The 17,223-nt window shown below is 41.6% G+C and overlaps 1 protein-coding gene across 1 annotated transcript in view; it reads left to right on the top strand.

Annotated features, from left to right (window-relative positions):
* LOC133422278 (NACHT, LRR and PYD domains-containing protein 12-like) overlaps positions 1-15,418 on the top strand; it is a 74,101-nt gene extending 58,683 nt beyond the window's left edge. Inside the window, exons 10-13 of the mRNA XM_061712229.1 lie at positions 3,109-3,282; positions 7,500-7,673; positions 14,384-14,557; positions 15,208-15,418. Coding sequence (XP_061568213.1) covers positions 3,109-3,282; positions 7,500-7,673; positions 14,384-14,557; positions 15,208-15,229 — 544 coding nt within the window. The 3' untranslated portion in view covers positions 15,230-15,418. The remainder of the gene's footprint in view (positions 1-3,108; positions 3,283-7,499; positions 7,674-14,383; positions 14,558-15,207) is intronic.
* The last annotated feature ends 1,805 nt before the right edge of the window (positions 15,419-17,223 follow it).

Here is a 17,223-nt window from a genome sequence, read left to right as displayed (position 1 = left end):
CAGACTCTCTGAATCTAACCTGGTCAGTTACCGTAGTAACAGACTCTCTGAACCTAACCTGGTCAGTTACCGTAGTAACAGACTCTCTGAACCTGGTCAGTTACCGTAGTAACAGACTCTCTGAACCTGGTCAGTTACCGTAGTAACAGACTCTCTGAACCTAACCTGGTCAGTTACCGTAGTAACAGACTCTCTGAACCTGGTCAGTTACCGTAGTAACAGACTCTCTGAACCTGGTCAGTTACCGTAGTAACAGACTCTCTGAACCTGGTCAGTTACCGTAGTAACAGACTCTCTGAACCTGGTCAGTTACCGTAGTAACAGACTCTCTGAACCTAACCTGGTCAGTTACCGTAGTAACAGACTCTCTGAACCTAACCTGGTCAGTTACCGTAGTAACAGACTCTCTGAATCTAACCTGGTCAGTTACCGTAGTAACAGACTCTCTGAATCTAACCTGGTCAGTTACCGTAGTAACAGACTCTCTGAATCTAACCTGGTCGGGACCAGTTTTATTTCAACGAACCTGGAGTTTCTCTCTGTCTCCTCCCTCAATGGCGTCAATTCAGCCAATGGGTCTTTACGCAATACGCATCTTTTTTGTGCACCACAGACAGCAAGCGGCAGAGTTAGAGAGCAGAAAAGGCTTATCTATCAAACGCAATTTAACTTGTTCACTTTATTCACTATGTCAGTGCAACAATATCAAAGGGACATCCGAGTTTAACTTCAAACAGTCCATCCATCCATCCATTGTCCACCGCATTATCCGAGTCCGGGTCGCGGGGGCAGCAGTCGGAGCAGGGATCCCCAGACTTCCCTCTCCCCGGACACTTCCTCCAGCTCTTCCGGGGGGACTCCAAGGCGTTCCCAGGCCAGCCGAGTGACGTAGTCACTCCAGCGTGTCCTGGGTCTTCCTCGGGGCCTCCTCCCGGTGGGACATGCCCGGAACACCTCACGAGGGAGGCGTCCAGGGGGCATCCTATACAGGTGCCCGAGCCACCTCAGCTGGCTCCTCTCGATGTGGAGGAGCAGCGGCTCTACTCCGAGCTCCTCCCGGGTGACAGAGCTCCTCACCCTATCTCTAAGGGAGCGTCCAGCCACCCTGCGGAGGAAACTCATTTCGGCCGCTTGTATCCGGGATCCCGTTCTTTCGGTCATGACCCAGAGTTCATGACCATAGGTGAGGGTGGGAACGTAGATCGACCGGTAAACGAGAGCTTTGCCTTTCGGCTCAGCTCCTTCTTCACCACGACGGACCGATACAATGACCGCATTACTGCGGCCGCCGCACCGATCCGCCTGTCGATCTCGCGCTCCGTTCTCCCCTCACTCGTGAACAAGACCCCAAGATACTTAAACTCCTCCACCTGAGGCAGGAACTCTCCCCCGACCTGGAGGGTGCAAGCCACCTTTTTCCGGTCGAGAACCATGGCCTCAGACTTAGAGGTGCTGATTCTCATCCCAGCTGCTTCACACTCGGCTGCAAACCGCCCCAGTGCATGCTGAAGGTCCTGGCTCGAGGGAGCCAACAAGACCACATCATCTGCAAAAAGCAGAGATGAAATCAAGTGGCTCCCGAACCATACCCCCTCCGGCACTTGGCTGCGCCTAGAAATTCTGTCCATAAAAATAATGAACAGAACCGGTGACAAAGGGCAGCCCTGGAGTCCAACACGCACCGGGAACAGGTCTGACTTACTGCCGGCAATGCGAACCAAGCCAAAAAGTCAAATATTTCCCTTAAACAGATGTATTAAAAGATTTATATCCTACTTTAAGATGAACCTGCATAATTTATCCATCAGTGGCTAACAGCCTCGTTAATATCTTCTGGACCCATTATTGCCTTCTTTCTTTTTTTTTAATTGCGTGGTTGTCTGTTTCCCTTTCATTTTTGTAAGTTAGTAACACTGCAGAGCACACGAAAAATGAGCGACCACTGTCGTCAGGGACGCTGGAACATCCTATTTCAAGATATGAGGGGGGTACACAAGTGTTGGGAAAGATAATACCTACTGAAATCCAACATGTTCTGATATGCATTTGTAGTTATTTTATATGTATTAAGTAATAGGATAAATCAATACAAATATACACAGAGTAATTTCATAAATGTATTTAAAAAAACACATTTACATTTTCCCCTGAAGTCGAGGTGTGGCGGCTGCCATACCCAATTGACGGCCCTGATCTAAATGACAATAAAATGTCTTTTTTTCCGAAATATGCGCTCATACTCGCCATACGCACGTATTAACACTTATAACTCCAGTGGCGTGGAGTATGTGGATCTTGAGATGCAAACTAATGTTTCCTCAAACGGATTTTGTAAATTGAAATGATAAATAAAGTTTAAAAGGAAAAAAAGGAAAAGTATGTCGCTCTTTTGTTGTCGACGGTTGCCATGGTGAATTGTTGTATCAGCGCTCTACTGATGATGACTTTTGATTTCCCTCAGGCACGCGCTTAACTCCAGGTGAAACTACTTAGAGTTGAGTAAATTACCTCAAATCTGCTGTTCTGGAACCGAAAACTCAGAGTTTCCGACCTCAGATTAGATCAACTAGGAGTTCAGGATTAGACTCAGAGTTTGTTGAACCTGCTTTGTGAAACGGACCCCAGGTTAGCTGCACACCAGAAATCTCCATGGTAACGAGTCCAGCCCTGCTTCTGTGCAAACACTAAGATTCTAACATTTGTACTGACTGAGATATTCAAACACAACATTTTACATTAACAAGTTTATCTGCTTGGTTAACACTTGAAACTAGTTTTACTACATGAAGTATTAGACAACAGTTCATCATGTTTTTGTGTCTCTAACATTAAAACAAATGCTTCATTTTCTCTTCATACAAATGTCCCAGAATTCCTCCTGACATGTTTGTTTGTGTGGAAACTTGAATCATTTGGTTGCACAACATGAGTTTGTATGGAAGGATCCACTGGTGGAGCTGCAGAGTTGAAGAGCTGAAGTCACTACGTCTTTATTGGAGCAGCAGCATGATGTCATGAATATTGATGAAGATCTTTTTCACTGGTTCTGTTGGACTGTTTTAACCTGCATCCTGGATGTTCAGCTCACATCTTTTATTCTTTATTCAGATTGGAGTGGTGCAGTTTGTCAAAGATCAGCTGTTCTTCTCTGGTCTCAGCTCTGAAGTCCAACCCCTCACATCTGAAATTTCTGGACCTGAGAGGGAACAACCTGCAGGATTCAGGAGTGGAACATCTGAGTGGATTTCTGGAGAGTTCAGACTGCAGACTGGAGGATCTGAGGTCAGACATGTTTTAGTTGTGTGTTCAGATGAATCTGATGTGAATGTTCTGTTGACACTAAACTGCAGACATCAGGCTGATCTTCTACTGATCCACACTGACCATGTGACTGTTCTCAGTTCTTCTTCTCTGCTTTAGTCCACTAACCCTTTGGGCCAAATCCACAAAAGGATTGCGCGGCTTTTGCGGCCGCTAAACCGGTGCAAATGAGACAAAAAGAGAGCGTCTAATTCACAAAGCACCCGCAAAGGGCGAATTGCTCCACAAACTGCGCTGCCAAGCAAATAGTGTCAGTCTGCGCCGGTGCCATTTGCATGCATGCAAATTAGGTAATATTCATACATTCGGCGCAAAATTGCCCCCTTTCTATGCAAATAAGCCTCATTGCAAAAAGCGTCTAATTCACAAAGGCCAACGCTATTTGCCACACGCAAAAATAGTGGAGCAAACCGTGTTTCAGAAGCGTGTATTAAACTGCGCGCAAACTCCTCACTCCCCATCTCTCTGTTTCTCTCTCTCTCTTCAATATCATTCAAGCCTGTGTGATACTGAATGATATTAAGGGTGAAATCTATAGTCAGACATGACTGTAGACAATCAGATCAAGTGGGGTTGTGGACTTATCGGATTTAAAAATAAAAGTAACTGGACGGAGTTCAGGATTCATCCATACATAAGGGGCTGCTTTATTACAAACAATCCCACCATATAAACATATAAATCTATAATGTGTGTGTTTAACAGCTTAATAATGTCATCACATATCACAACATATATCAGACTTAAAATAATAAAATAATAAAATAAAATAGCGCTGATCGTGTCCCTCTGTGTGAAGCTCAGTCAGTCAGGACTCTGGTGCTGCTGCTGCTGCTGCCATGCGGGGAACCTCCTCACACCCAGGACAGAACAAATGAGGGGCTGCGTTTAGGGAGCCCCACGGAGCCCCTAAAGGGATTTTTTTTCATATATATGAGTTTTACGCGCGTGTGAAACCTTTACATGCAGGTGTATGGTGCCTAAATTAGGGTCCCGCGTTAAAACGACGCAGAGCCTACGGCGTAGGGTACGCGGCGACGCGCACCTACGCCGTAGGCTCTGCGTTAAAGGAACGCAGAACCATAAACCCGCTCTGAGCAGCTCTGAGGGGAGACGGGAGAGGAGGAGGGGGAGCGGGGGGTGAAGCGGGGCTGCGGGGCCGTTTTCGTATCGCTTTCATACAGTGTCTTGATAATTTGCAATTTAAGGCTGAGCCTACCGTTAGTTTTTAAACTGTAAAAAGTAAGGGGAAAAAAACATGATTTTGAAAAGACGGGGGGACGTGTGTGGGGGGGGACAAAAGCATGAGTTTGAAAAGTGGGGGGGGGGCATGCCCCCCCTGTTCCCAGTGGAAATTGCGCCCTTGCGCCTCACGGCGTTTTATTTTCACTCGCTTTATTTTTTATTTCTGCAGTTTTCATTATGGACCAATCTGTGTGCTGAAATATGGAGAACACTGGAAACAGCTCCGCTCACTTAATGAGACAAGGGCAAATTGCACTCAGCCGCAAAACTTTATGGGCGTGTTTGCCCCGGTATATCATCAGAGCAAAATCTTTTGTGAATAGGACCTTAAAGCGGGGCAAATTGCGGGCGCAAATGCAGCGCAATTCACAGCGCTATTTGCGGGCGCAATCTGTTCTTTGTGGATTTACCTCTTTGTTTCTTCTTAAAGTTCCTCTTCTGATTTGTTACATAAAACTAAACATCTGAACGTGTCAGACTGGAACAAATGAAGAACCAGAGATGTGTCTGAACCGTGAATAAAACATCTTCAGAAACATGAATTAACTTTACAGCTAATACGTTCAGAAATGTCATCCAGATGTTAATAAACTGAGAGAGTCTGACAGACAATAGTGGACAGACTGAATGTGTAGTCGTCCAATATATGAGTTATAGAGCTCATTTACTAAATAACTTCTTACTGTGGATGAAATCAGTCAAATCAACGTTGGCTTCCTTTGACTACCGTTAAATTTCATTTTATAAAATACAGGTTTACCAAATATAAAAATCTCAAAATGGAAAACATATTTTTCCGTATTTTTAATATAGTTCCTCAATATGTCTGTTAAGATCATTTCATCCAGGTGACATTAAGACATAAGGTGCGACAAATAATGTCTTTTTATGGTTTTCAGTGTGTAAAACTAAATATAAATACATGTGTGTTGAAGTTAATAAACTGAAATAAAGCTGCTGTCTAGACGATGAGTTTCCTTCATCAGCAACAAAACATCCAACAAGAACATCAGAAACTTTGTGTTGAAACTATGTCGTCACTCAATCAACTTTTTCAGAGAAAATGTTTGAAAAAACTCCTAAACAGACAAATATGTTCTGATTGATGAAGAAATGTCTCCTTAAAAACAGGGAAATGATGAGTATTGTTCATTTATTTTTCATTAATGGGAAAAAAAAAAAACATTTTAACAAATTCAAATCTTGACATCGAAACTCAGCTTCAATAAACGTTTAACTTATTTTAATATTTACATAGAAAGACGGATATTTGAATTCAAATTCTATCAAAACTGTTTATACCATTAAAAACTACATTAAACCCTGGAGCATCAATTAGTTTCCGTTTTTTGACGAGTATTTGGTTCTAGTTTCCCTGTAAGGGTTCAGATTTGTACGTTTTTGTACCATCATGCATCTGTTCTTGATCAATCAAATGTATTAATCAGACAAAGGTTTTCTGCACCAGTTCCAGATCCATCACTGGAGAAGAGATGTCTTTCATGAATGCTGAATAAACACAGACGTCCTCCTGTCCTGAAACTCTTTCTCTGCTCACAAAGTTCTTCTAGGAATGAAAACTTTATCGCCCAAAACATCATTTACAAACAGACGTGTTATTGGGACAGAAACACGTGACATGAATGGACTTTACATGGTCTAGACTGTCGTCCTCATCACTGACTTTATTGAAATCAGCACAAACTCAGACTTTTCTGATCATCAAGTCAATAATACTGAAGAGAAATATATGCAGACTATTGATCACATGTGTGACATCAATATGAACATCAGCCTTCATAAAGTCCATCAACTCTCTAGCAGAGCCACAAAAATCATAAAAGACAGCTCCCACCCCGGCTCTGACCTATTTGACCTGCTGCCTTCAGGAAGATGCTACAGAGTCATCAGGTCAAAAACTAACAGACTTAAAAACAGCTTTTTCCCCAAAGCCATAATCGCCCTGAACAATATGTGAATGTATTCGCTACCGTGCAATACTTCTCCTGGACTATCTGTGCAATATTCCACTACATGTGTATATACTTTCATCTGTAAATAGAATCTCAGGTCTTCATTATTCAAATGCACCTTAACCTTTTTTATATTTTTATATTATTTATATTTCTTACATTAGTATATTTCTTATTGTTTGCACTATTGTTTCCTATTTGTTTTGCACTGGAGAGGTGATGCTGCTTTCAATCTCACTGTACCCAGGTACTTTCACAATAAAGTATTCTATTCTATTCTATTTCTAATTCTCATCTGTGTGGAGCCTGTAAAATGACGCTGAATTGTAATGTATCTGTAAAATGATGAACATGATGTTGAATTGTAATTTATCTGTAAATGTTGATGATGAAAATGAGGAAACAAGCACACATAAATGATGAATAAGTATTGATGAAATGATTGATTGATCAGAGTGACAGCTGACTGCACACCAGAAATCTCCATGGTAACGAGTCCAGCCCTGCTTCTCTGCAAACACTAAGATTCTAACGTTTGTACTGACTGAGATATTCAAACACAACATGTTACAATAACAAGTTTATCTGCTTGGTTAACGCTTGAAACTAGTTTTACTACATGAAATATTAGACATCAGTTCATCATGTTTTTGTGTCTCTAACATTCAAACAAATGCTTCATTTTCTCTTCATACAAATGAATGAGTCGACATTTGTCCCAGAATTCCTCCTGACATGTTTGTTTGTGTGGAAACCTGAATCATTTGGCTGCACAACATGAGTTTGTATGGATGGATCCACTGTTGGAGCTGTGGAGCTGAAGAGCTGAAGTCACTACGTCTTTATTGGAGCAGCAGCATGATGTCATGAATATTGATGAAGATCTTTTTCACTGGTTCTGTTGGACTGTTTTAACCTGCATCCTGGTGGTTCAGCTCACATCTTTTATTCTTTATTCAGATTGCAGAAATGCAAGTTGTCAGGGATCAGCTGTTCTTCTCTGGGCTCAGCTCTGAAGTCCAACCCCTCCCATCTGAAACATTTGGACCTGAGTGACAACCACCTGCGTGATTCAGGATTGAAACATCTGTGTGGATTTCTGGAGAGTCCAGACTGCAGACTGGAGACTCTGAGGTCAGACATGTTTTAGTTGTGTGTTCAGATGAATCTGATGTGAAAGTTGTGTTGACACTAACCTGCAGACATCAGGCTGATCTTCTACTGATCCACACTGACCATCTGACTGCTCTGAGTTCTTCTTCTCTGCTTTAGTTTCATCTTAAACTTCCTCTTCTGATTCATTACATAAAACTAAACATGTGAATGTATCAGACAGGAACAAATGAAGAACCAGAGATATGTCTGAACCTGGAATAAAACATCTTCACCAACATGAATTAACTTTACAGCTAATACGTTCAGAAATGTCATCCAGATGTTAATAAACTTAGAGAGTTTGACAGACAATAGTGGACAGACTGAGTGTGTAGTTGTCCAATATATGAGTTATAGAGCTCATTTACTAAATAACTTCTTACTATGGCTGAAATCAGTCAAACCAATGTCGGCGTCCTTTGACTACCATTACATTTAATAAAAAAAAATACAAGTTTACCAAATGCAAAACTCTAAACATGGACAAACATATTTTTCCGTGTTTTTAATATTATTCCTCAATAAGTCTGTTAAGATCATTTCATCCAGGTGAAATCAAGACATAAGGTGCAACAAATAATGTCTTTTTATGATTTTCAGTGTGTAGAAGTAAATACAAATTAAAGCTGCAAGCAGCGATGAACGGGCCCTCGCACTCACGGCCACCGCCCCCCATAAGCACATCAGAAACGACACCACCCACGACTTCCTATGTCAAACCATTCTAAAGTTATAGCAGAAAAAAAGGACAACCAATCAGAAGAAGGGGCGGGGCTAATTAAGGCCAATGAAGGTCAAGGACTCCATACAGAATCTGATGACACCACCCACGACTCTTTATGGCAGAGAAAAGTATTCTAGGGGGCGCTGTTGAGCCGTTAGGCGACGGCCATTAATGCAAGCCATGAAATATCAAATTTATCGCCAGGCCTGGCTTGCATGCAAAATTTGGTGACTTTTGGAGAACTATCAAATATGGACCAATCAGATGAAGGGGGGGCGCGCCTTTTGGTGTCTAGCGTCGCCACGGTAACACTTTTGAAAGAGAAAAGTAATGCGCGTAGTCGCAGGATGCAGACGCACATTTTGATGTATAACACAAGCCATTTTGCCACGCCCATTAATGCAAACCATTAAATATCACATTTTTCACCAGGCCTGGCTTGCGTGCAAAATTTGGTGACTTTTTGGGCACGTTTAGGGGGGCAAAAAGGCCCTCATTCCGTCAGAAGAAGAAGAAAAAGAAGAAGAAGAAGAAGAAGAAGAAGAAGAAGAAGAAGAAGAAGAAAAAGAAAAAGAAAAAGAAAAAGAAAGAAAGAAAGAAAGAAAGAAAGAAAGAAAGAAAGAAAGAAAGAAAGAAAGAAAGAAAGAAAGAAAGAAAGAAAAATTCCTACAGATACAATAGGGCCTTCGCACTGAAGGTGCTCGGGCCCTAACTAGAAAATCTCTGGAAATTTTGATATGGGCATGCCCTACCGCCCATTCAGCCCCTCTCGCTGCTTTGGTTTGGGGCTGTAGTGGTTGTGTTTGGGGTGGTTCTATGTCAGTTTGAGGTGTTTACCGTTGTATTGCATTCATTCCTGTGCTCCCAATAGCTATTAATGGGGCGCGCTTTTTGGCGTCTTGCGTCCCCAAGCTAACGCTTTTGACTGAGAAAAGTAATACCCATCGAGGCACGATGGAGACGCATCCAACAATATAAGCCATGCATGGGTACACGTTCCGGTTCAGGCTATGTTAACGGATAGGTTTTTTTTCCACAATGGTAAAAAAACCCATCCGAATGAATGGGGCCATTTGGCCTGGATTTTGACATAAAACTTCCTTAAAGCACAGCTTCATCAAATTTTAGTATGTTGAAGGTCATAGCGTGCCGAGTCTGGGAACATTTGTACGATGTCTCTACGATAATCTGTTGCCTAGCAACAAGCGTCCAAAGTCAAATGGAAATAAAAAAAAAAATGAAAGGTCAATATCGCAAAAACTTAAAAAATTGGCATAATGAGGTTCTAGGGTCCGTTAGTACCAATCGGGCCAAGTGTTTGTAAATTTGAACGATGTCTCTAAGATAAAGTTCGGCGGAGCAATAAGCGTCCGAATTTTCGCCTTTTTTTTTTTGCTTTTTGGCATCTAGCGTTGCCACGGTAACCCCTATTACTGAGAAAAGTAATGCCCATCGAGGCACGATGGAGACGCATCCAACGATGTATGGCATGCATGGGTGCAAGTTGCGGTTCGGGCCGTATTAACGGATGAAAAAAGAGTGCGGAATAATAAGAAAAGGGAAACCTTTTCTGTATACCATTATATCGCCTTCATTTACATGTTTTTCCTCATTTTTTCGGGCGTGTTTTATTTTTTGGGGATTTTTTTTTTCCACATCTGAGCGGGGTCATGCTGTACACCCGCTGGCGTGACGTGAGACTTTTGAGACTTTAGCTTGTTAGCAAAATGCTAGCAAGCTTGCCTTTGTGGCCATTCTGGACGATTGCAATATGGTCATGCCACTACTTGGCATGCCCATAATTAAAGCTGCAAGCAGCGATGAACGGGCCCTCGCACTCACGGCCACCGCCCCCCACAAGCATATCAGAAACAACACCACCCACGACTCTCTATGTCAAACCATTCAAAAGTTATAGCAGAAAAAAGGGACAACCAATCAGAAGAAGGGGCGGGGCTAATTTTCACTGATTGTGGTCAAGGACTCAATACCGGGTCCCATGACACCACCCACGACTCTTTATGTCAAACCATTCAAAAGTTATGGCAGAGAAAAGTATTCTAGGGGGCGCTGTTGAGCCGTTAGGCCACGCCCATGAATGCAAACCATGAAATATCAAATTTATCGCCAAGCCTGGCTTGCATGCAAAATTTGGTGACTTTTGGAGAACTATCAAATATGGACCAATCAGATGAAGGGCACGCGCGCTTTTTCGCGTGTAGCGTCGCCACGGTAACACTTTTGAAAGAGAAAAGAGAAAAACACCTGGGTGCACGTTACGGTTCGGGCCGTATTAATTGCCGAAGGAATGGCATAAATTGCGCCAAAATTACACAATTAATTCAAAAAGGCTGACTTCCTGTTCGGTTTTGGCCATGGCTCCAAGAGACTTTTCTTTAAGTTGCGCCATGATACAGGTGTGTACCGATTTTCGTGCATGTACGTCAAACCGTATTGTGGGGCTTAAGTTTTCCGGGGGGCGCTGTTGAGCCATTTTGCCACGCCCATTAATGCAAACCATTAAATATCAAATTTTTCGCCAGGCCTGACTTGGTTGCAAAATTTGGTGATTTTTTGGGCACGTTTAGGGGGGCAAAAAGGCCTTCCTTTTGTCAGGAAAATAATAATAAAAATTCCTGCAAATACAATAGGGCCTCCGCACTGCAAGTGCTCGGGCCCTAATAAAAATTCCTGCAAATACAATAGGGCCTTCGCACTGCAAGTGCTCGGGCCCTAATAATAATGAATTTAACTTGTAACGCACTTTCCATTCAATGAATCTCAAGGTGCTACACTTAGATCATTATTCATTCATACACATTCTCTCCGGTGGTGGTAGCTACAGACTGACAGAAGCTGCCATTCTGTGCCAAACGGGCCGTTTGGCTCTGACCACCACCAAACATTCACACACATTCAAACACATTTCCACGGGGCAAGGTGGGTAAGGTGTCTTGCCCACGGACACTACGACAGCAACTGGGACAGAGCGGGATTCGAACCCCCGACCTTCGGATCATTGGAAGACCCGCTCTTCCACCTGAGCTACTGCCGCCCCATAATACATGTGTTGAAGTAAGAAAAGTGAAATAAAGCTGCCAACACCTTTCTAATTCTCATCTATGTGGAGCCTGTAAGATGATGAAGATGATGCTGAATTGTAATTTATCTGTAAAATGATGATGGTGAAAATGAGGAAACAAGCACACAGAAATGATGATTAAGTATTGAAGAAATGAATGATTGATCAGAGTGACAGCTGACTGATCAGACCGGAGAAGCAGGATGAAGAAGTCCTGCTTGTTATTCTGGTTAAGGTTAAATACATGTGTGTTGAAGTTAGTAAACTGAAATAAAGCTGCTGTCTAGATGATGAGTTTCCTTCATCAGCAACAAAACATCCAACAAGAAAACATCAGAAACTTTGTGTTGAAACTATGTCGTCACTCAATCAACTTTTTCAGAGAAAATGTTTGAAAAAACTCCTAAACAGACAAATATGTACTGATTGATGAAGAAATGTCTCCTTAAAAACATGGAAATCATGAATCACAGCAAAAAAACCAGGGTTTACGGCTGTGTATACCACCGGTATTTCAGGCACTAGCACGGGAATTTATGTAAGGTAAACTAGCCGAAAACTTAAATTTTCCCTGTCCGGAAACTCCCGTATTGTACTGGGACCTCCTGCTGTGTTTGGAGGTGCCAGACCCAGCAGGGTGCCATGCTGGCAGAATTGTCACACAAAGGTGTGACATTCCAGACTTTCAGAGGGGGTTGGGGTAACTTCACCGACCCAAGACTCCCCCCCAAACCCACCCCCACCCCCCCCACACACACTCACTCTCTCTCTCTCTCTCTCTCTCTCTCTCTCTCTCTCTCTCTCTCTCTCTCTCTCTCTCTCTCTCTCTCTCTCTCTCTCTCTCTCAGGTGAAATGTTTTTTGCCACAATAAAACACAAATTTACATTGTCTAATCAAAGCAAGCATTTTTGATACTGTAAATGTAAAGTAGGGCTTAATTAGTTCTTTTTTAATTTTCAAAAATATCTTAATCTGAATCTAAACTAAAGTTAAAGTGGATCCCAGGAACATTCAATAATGACAAATTAGAAACAATTGTATGGCACAAAACCAGTCTTTATTTTTATTTGCCCAGGCTGAATCCAATTAATTAAACAAGACAGAGTATAGTACAAGAGTTGCATAAATAAATAAACAAATTCCAAATCAAGATCACTGGCTTCCAGTTCAATGTGGAAATGGCCATCTTCTTCGCCAAAGTCACCCTCTGTTACAAAAAATGAATAAATAAACAAACAACAAAATCGCTTGATAGTATTCAAAATACAAGCTCACAACACATTGCATCATGGGACATTATTGTATAGGTTTTTTTTTAAGACAGCATGCTCTGTGTTATAGCAGATCTGTTATTTGTTACACTCACCTTCAATTATTGATGATGTATTCAGTGGATCATTTTCATTGGCTTTTGGATCAAGGATGTTTTTTTCATCATCATTACCTTCAGTTATAAAAAAACCAAACAAATAAGCTTCATTCACACACACACAACATATTTAAACCCAAGTAACTGCAATTAGTTGACATTCAAGTTTGCGGCTGTAGTTCAATTTGAATAACTTACCTGTTACTCCAGCTGTATGCCAAACACCATTGAGAAGATGGATTCCCTTGTGACACTGGGAATAGTAGGTAGAATGTGAAACTGTCTTATTACAGTATACACAGAAATGTCGCTTCCTTCTTCTCCTTCTTCCTTGCTCTTGTTGTTCTATGCTGATATTACTAGTCTGGGAGAGTTGAAATCACATCATATTATAGCAGGAGGGGCGGGGACACTGCAACGGCCATCAACACTTCTGTGAGTTACCATTCAAACTCCCCCAACCTGTCTATGCCCAATTGGCCCACGTGAATAGCAAATGGAGATAGGGCCTTTATCAGGGGGGGGGGCTCCCCTCCCCTCTCCTTTTTAAACAAAGGCCTATAAAGGTCCCCTGCTGTTCCTCTACCCATGGCAAAAAAGTGGGGTCAGTAAACTCCCGATTACAGCTCAGAAATGGCCGTATTTCACAGTAAACTTCTTTCACCAGTAAATTCCCAATAACATCCACACACACCCAGCAAACACAAACATTACCGGTTAAATGCTATGTCAGCATATTCCCATAAACTCATCTTTTCGTGCTGTGAATATTGTTCATTTAGTCATGATTAATGGGAAAAAAACACTTATGTGTTATAATTTTTAAATCAAAACTTAGCTTCAATAAACTTTTACCTGCTTTTAATATTTACATAGAAAGACTGATATTTGAATTCAAATTCCACCAAAAATGTTTCTGTCATTAAAAACTATATTAAAGCCTGGAGCATCAATTAGTTTCCATATTTTGACGAGTATTTGGTTCTAGTTTCCCTGTAAGGGTTCAGATTTGTACGTTTTTGTACCATCATGCATCTGTTCTTGATGAATCAAATGCATTAATCAGACCAAAGTTTTCTGCACCAGTTCCAGATCCATCACTGGAGAAGAGATGTCTTTCATGAATGCTGAATAAACACAGACGTCCTCCTGTCCTGAAACTCTTTCTCTGCTCACAAAGTCCTTCTAGGAATGAAAACTTTATCGTCCAAAACATAATTTACAAACAGACGTGTTATTGGGACAGAAACACGTGACATGAATGGACTTTACATGGTCTAGACTGTCGTCCTCATCACTGACTTTATTGAAATCAGCACAAACTCAGACTTTTCTGATCATCAAGTCAATAATACTGAAGAGAAATATACGCAGACTATTGATCACATGTGTGACATCAATATGAACATCAGCCTTCATAAAGTCCATTACCTTTCTAATTCCCATCTGTATGGAGCATTTACGATGATGAAGATGATGCTGAATTGTAATGTATCTTTTATTCTTTATTCAGATTGGAGTTCTGCAGTCTGTCAAACATCAGCTGTTCTTCTCTGGTCTCAGCTCTGAAGTCCAACCCCTCCCATCTGAAACATCTGGACCTGGGCTGGAACAACCTGCATGATCCAGATGTGAAGCAGCTTCGTGATCTGGTGTACAGTCCAGACTTCCAGCTGAAGACTCTCAGGTCAGTGGAGGTTGGACTTGGTTCTGCTGCTTCCAGCAGTTTTCTACTAAAACCAGTTGGTATCAAAACAAAGACCAGTGTTTCCAGTGAAGCTGCAGCTTCTCAGCAGCTGCTTTTCTCATGAAGCTGTGAGAGGAGGATGATGACAGGCTGCAGGATTGGACAGAAACAGAGAGACAGCAGTCGGCCAATCAGAGGGTCCAGATATTAGTTGTAGACCAGTGTTGTGCTGGTGTTCACGTGTCCAGAAATAAAGGTGTATTCCAGCTGACGGCCTTCGAGGATGTTCAGACACACAGCTGCTCCACTGCAGCTCTGAACTCTGAAGTCCTGGATGTGCTGATGGAGGGATCTCTGCAAACACTCCTTTATCTGCTCTCTTCTTTCTTCTTCCTCTACAGCTGATGGAGGGATCTCTGCAAACACTCCTTTATCTGCTCTCTTCTTTCTTCTTCCTCTACAGCTGATGGAGGGATCTCTGCAAACACTCCTTTATCTGCTCTCTTCTTTCTTCTTCCTCTACAGCTGATGGAGGGATGTCTGCTAACACTCCTTTATCTGCTCTCTTCTTTCTTCTTACTCTACATCTGATGGAGGGATCTCTGCAAACACTCCTTTATCTGCTCTCTTCTTTCTTCTTCCCTCTACAGATGGACAGGATTGTTTTACTGACCAGGACGGACGAGTCGTGTCCTGATCGTCCTCAGATTTTGAAGCACCACCAGTTTGTGTGGACAGACTCTGACTGGACCGTGATGATGATGATGATGATGATGATGATGATGATGAAGATGAAGATGAAGATGAAGATGTACATAGTTTATGAATTACAGAATTTTACAAAATTCTCATATATTCATTCATTTCTCATATATTCATTCATTTCATGTTCAGTAAAAAACCCTTTATTGTTATTATATTCTTGTTAAAAACCAGTACATCAAAATGTAGCATTTAATTTGAACTTGTTTCATTCAACAAGCAAGCACTTTGTCTAAAGTCTGGATGTGTTCTAGTTTGGAGGTTTCTACTACTAATGTAGTGATGGATAAATTTCTGCGCTGCCGCGGCGGAGCTGCTCAGTAAAGCAGCCGTCTCCCCCACCGAGTCACATGACTCCCCGCTGTTTTCTTTTTATTTACATGTTTCCGTTTCATTCCAAGTTTTCCTTTTGTTGTTGTCGTGTTTTCAGCTTTGTCAGGTGTTTAAAGTTTCTCTCCGCATCACTGATGAAGAGAGAGAGTGAAGAGATCCGTGGAAATAACAGCGTTTGTTCATGAAACACGAAGCACAAATGAACTTGACTTGGTCAATGAATGTTCTTCAGAGTTTGTTCCAGTAAATATTGTAAAGGTTTTCTGGATATTACGATGATTGTTAACACTTCAAAGAAAGTCAAAAATCTTCAGTAAAACTTGGATCTTTTCTCTTGTTCAGTTTACTGTGGTTAATAAGTGTTTATCTGTGATTAGTCTCAGTACCAGGAGCAGCACCGACCATCACAAGGCACTTTTTATTCTCTTGTTCACCATCAGCACAAATCTGACTTTTATTTCATAAGATAGATCATTTCACACTCTCTTTTATTTATTGTAATACTGACATAGATTACACTCTCATTTTAACACAAACTGCACAGAACACTTGAATACAGATATGAAGAAAGAATCCAAAAAGTTTAAGCCAACATAGATTAACTGAATTGAATTAAAACACATCAACACAAATGTTCAACACTTGTTGATCGAAAGTTGATCCTGATCTCTGATTGATCTCTGATTGTAGCGTTTAAAATGTGAGGATTTCCATGTATTTCAGGGTTCTTGTTGATGTAGGAATGGGGGGGGGGGGGTCTGTTAATTGGATCTCAATGAGGATGATGGATGTGTACCAGACAGTGGAGAAGCCGTTTACTGAGTTCTGGGGGGGTTATGACCCTTTTTTTTTTTTTTTTTTTTTCACCTTGTCTGCACACATATTAATGATTGATACCATGACGGTAGAAACCAAATGCATATATATATATATATATATATATATATATATATATATATATATATATATATATATATATATATATATACGCATACATATGCATACACATTTTATACATACACATACGCATTTTTTTGGGGGGGGTGGATAGGGGGTTGACGACATTCACTGCCAATCCAGGAAGCAGGAACACACGGAGACACACGTCAAGCACTGGAAATCTGCAACATAAAAAACACAAACAAAACACGAAACCGGCACGGAGCCAACCAAAACATGAACAGCAATCGACCCAAATCTTGAGATCTGATTGCAGTCTGAGCTAAGCTACCGCTACTGCTACCTAACCCCAAAAACTACAGAGCAAGCATGCAGGTGAATAAGCCAGTGTGTATGTCTATGTGTGTGTATACGTGTATGTATATGATCATGTGTGTGTGTGTGTGTGTGTGTGTGTGTGTGTGTGTGTGTGTGTGTGTGTGCATGTCTTTGTGGCTATGTGTGTGTGTGTGTATGTATATGTTTGTGTGGCTGTGTATGTGTGTGTATATGTATGTGACTGGGTGGCTATATATGTGTGTGTGTGTGTGTGTGTGTGTGTGTGTGTGTGTGTGTGTGTGTGTGTGTGTGTGTGTGTGTGTGTGTGTGTGTGTGGTGTGTGTGTGGTGTGT

Source organism: Cololabis saira, chromosome 21, assembly GCF_033807715.1.
Source record: "Cololabis saira isolate AMF1-May2022 chromosome 21, fColSai1.1, whole genome shotgun sequence".
Lineage (NCBI taxonomy): Eukaryota > Metazoa > Chordata > Actinopteri > Beloniformes > Belonidae > Cololabis > Cololabis saira.
The sequence above is the reverse complement of the archived record's forward strand: the minus strand, read 5'-3'. Positions and strand labels throughout refer to the sequence as shown.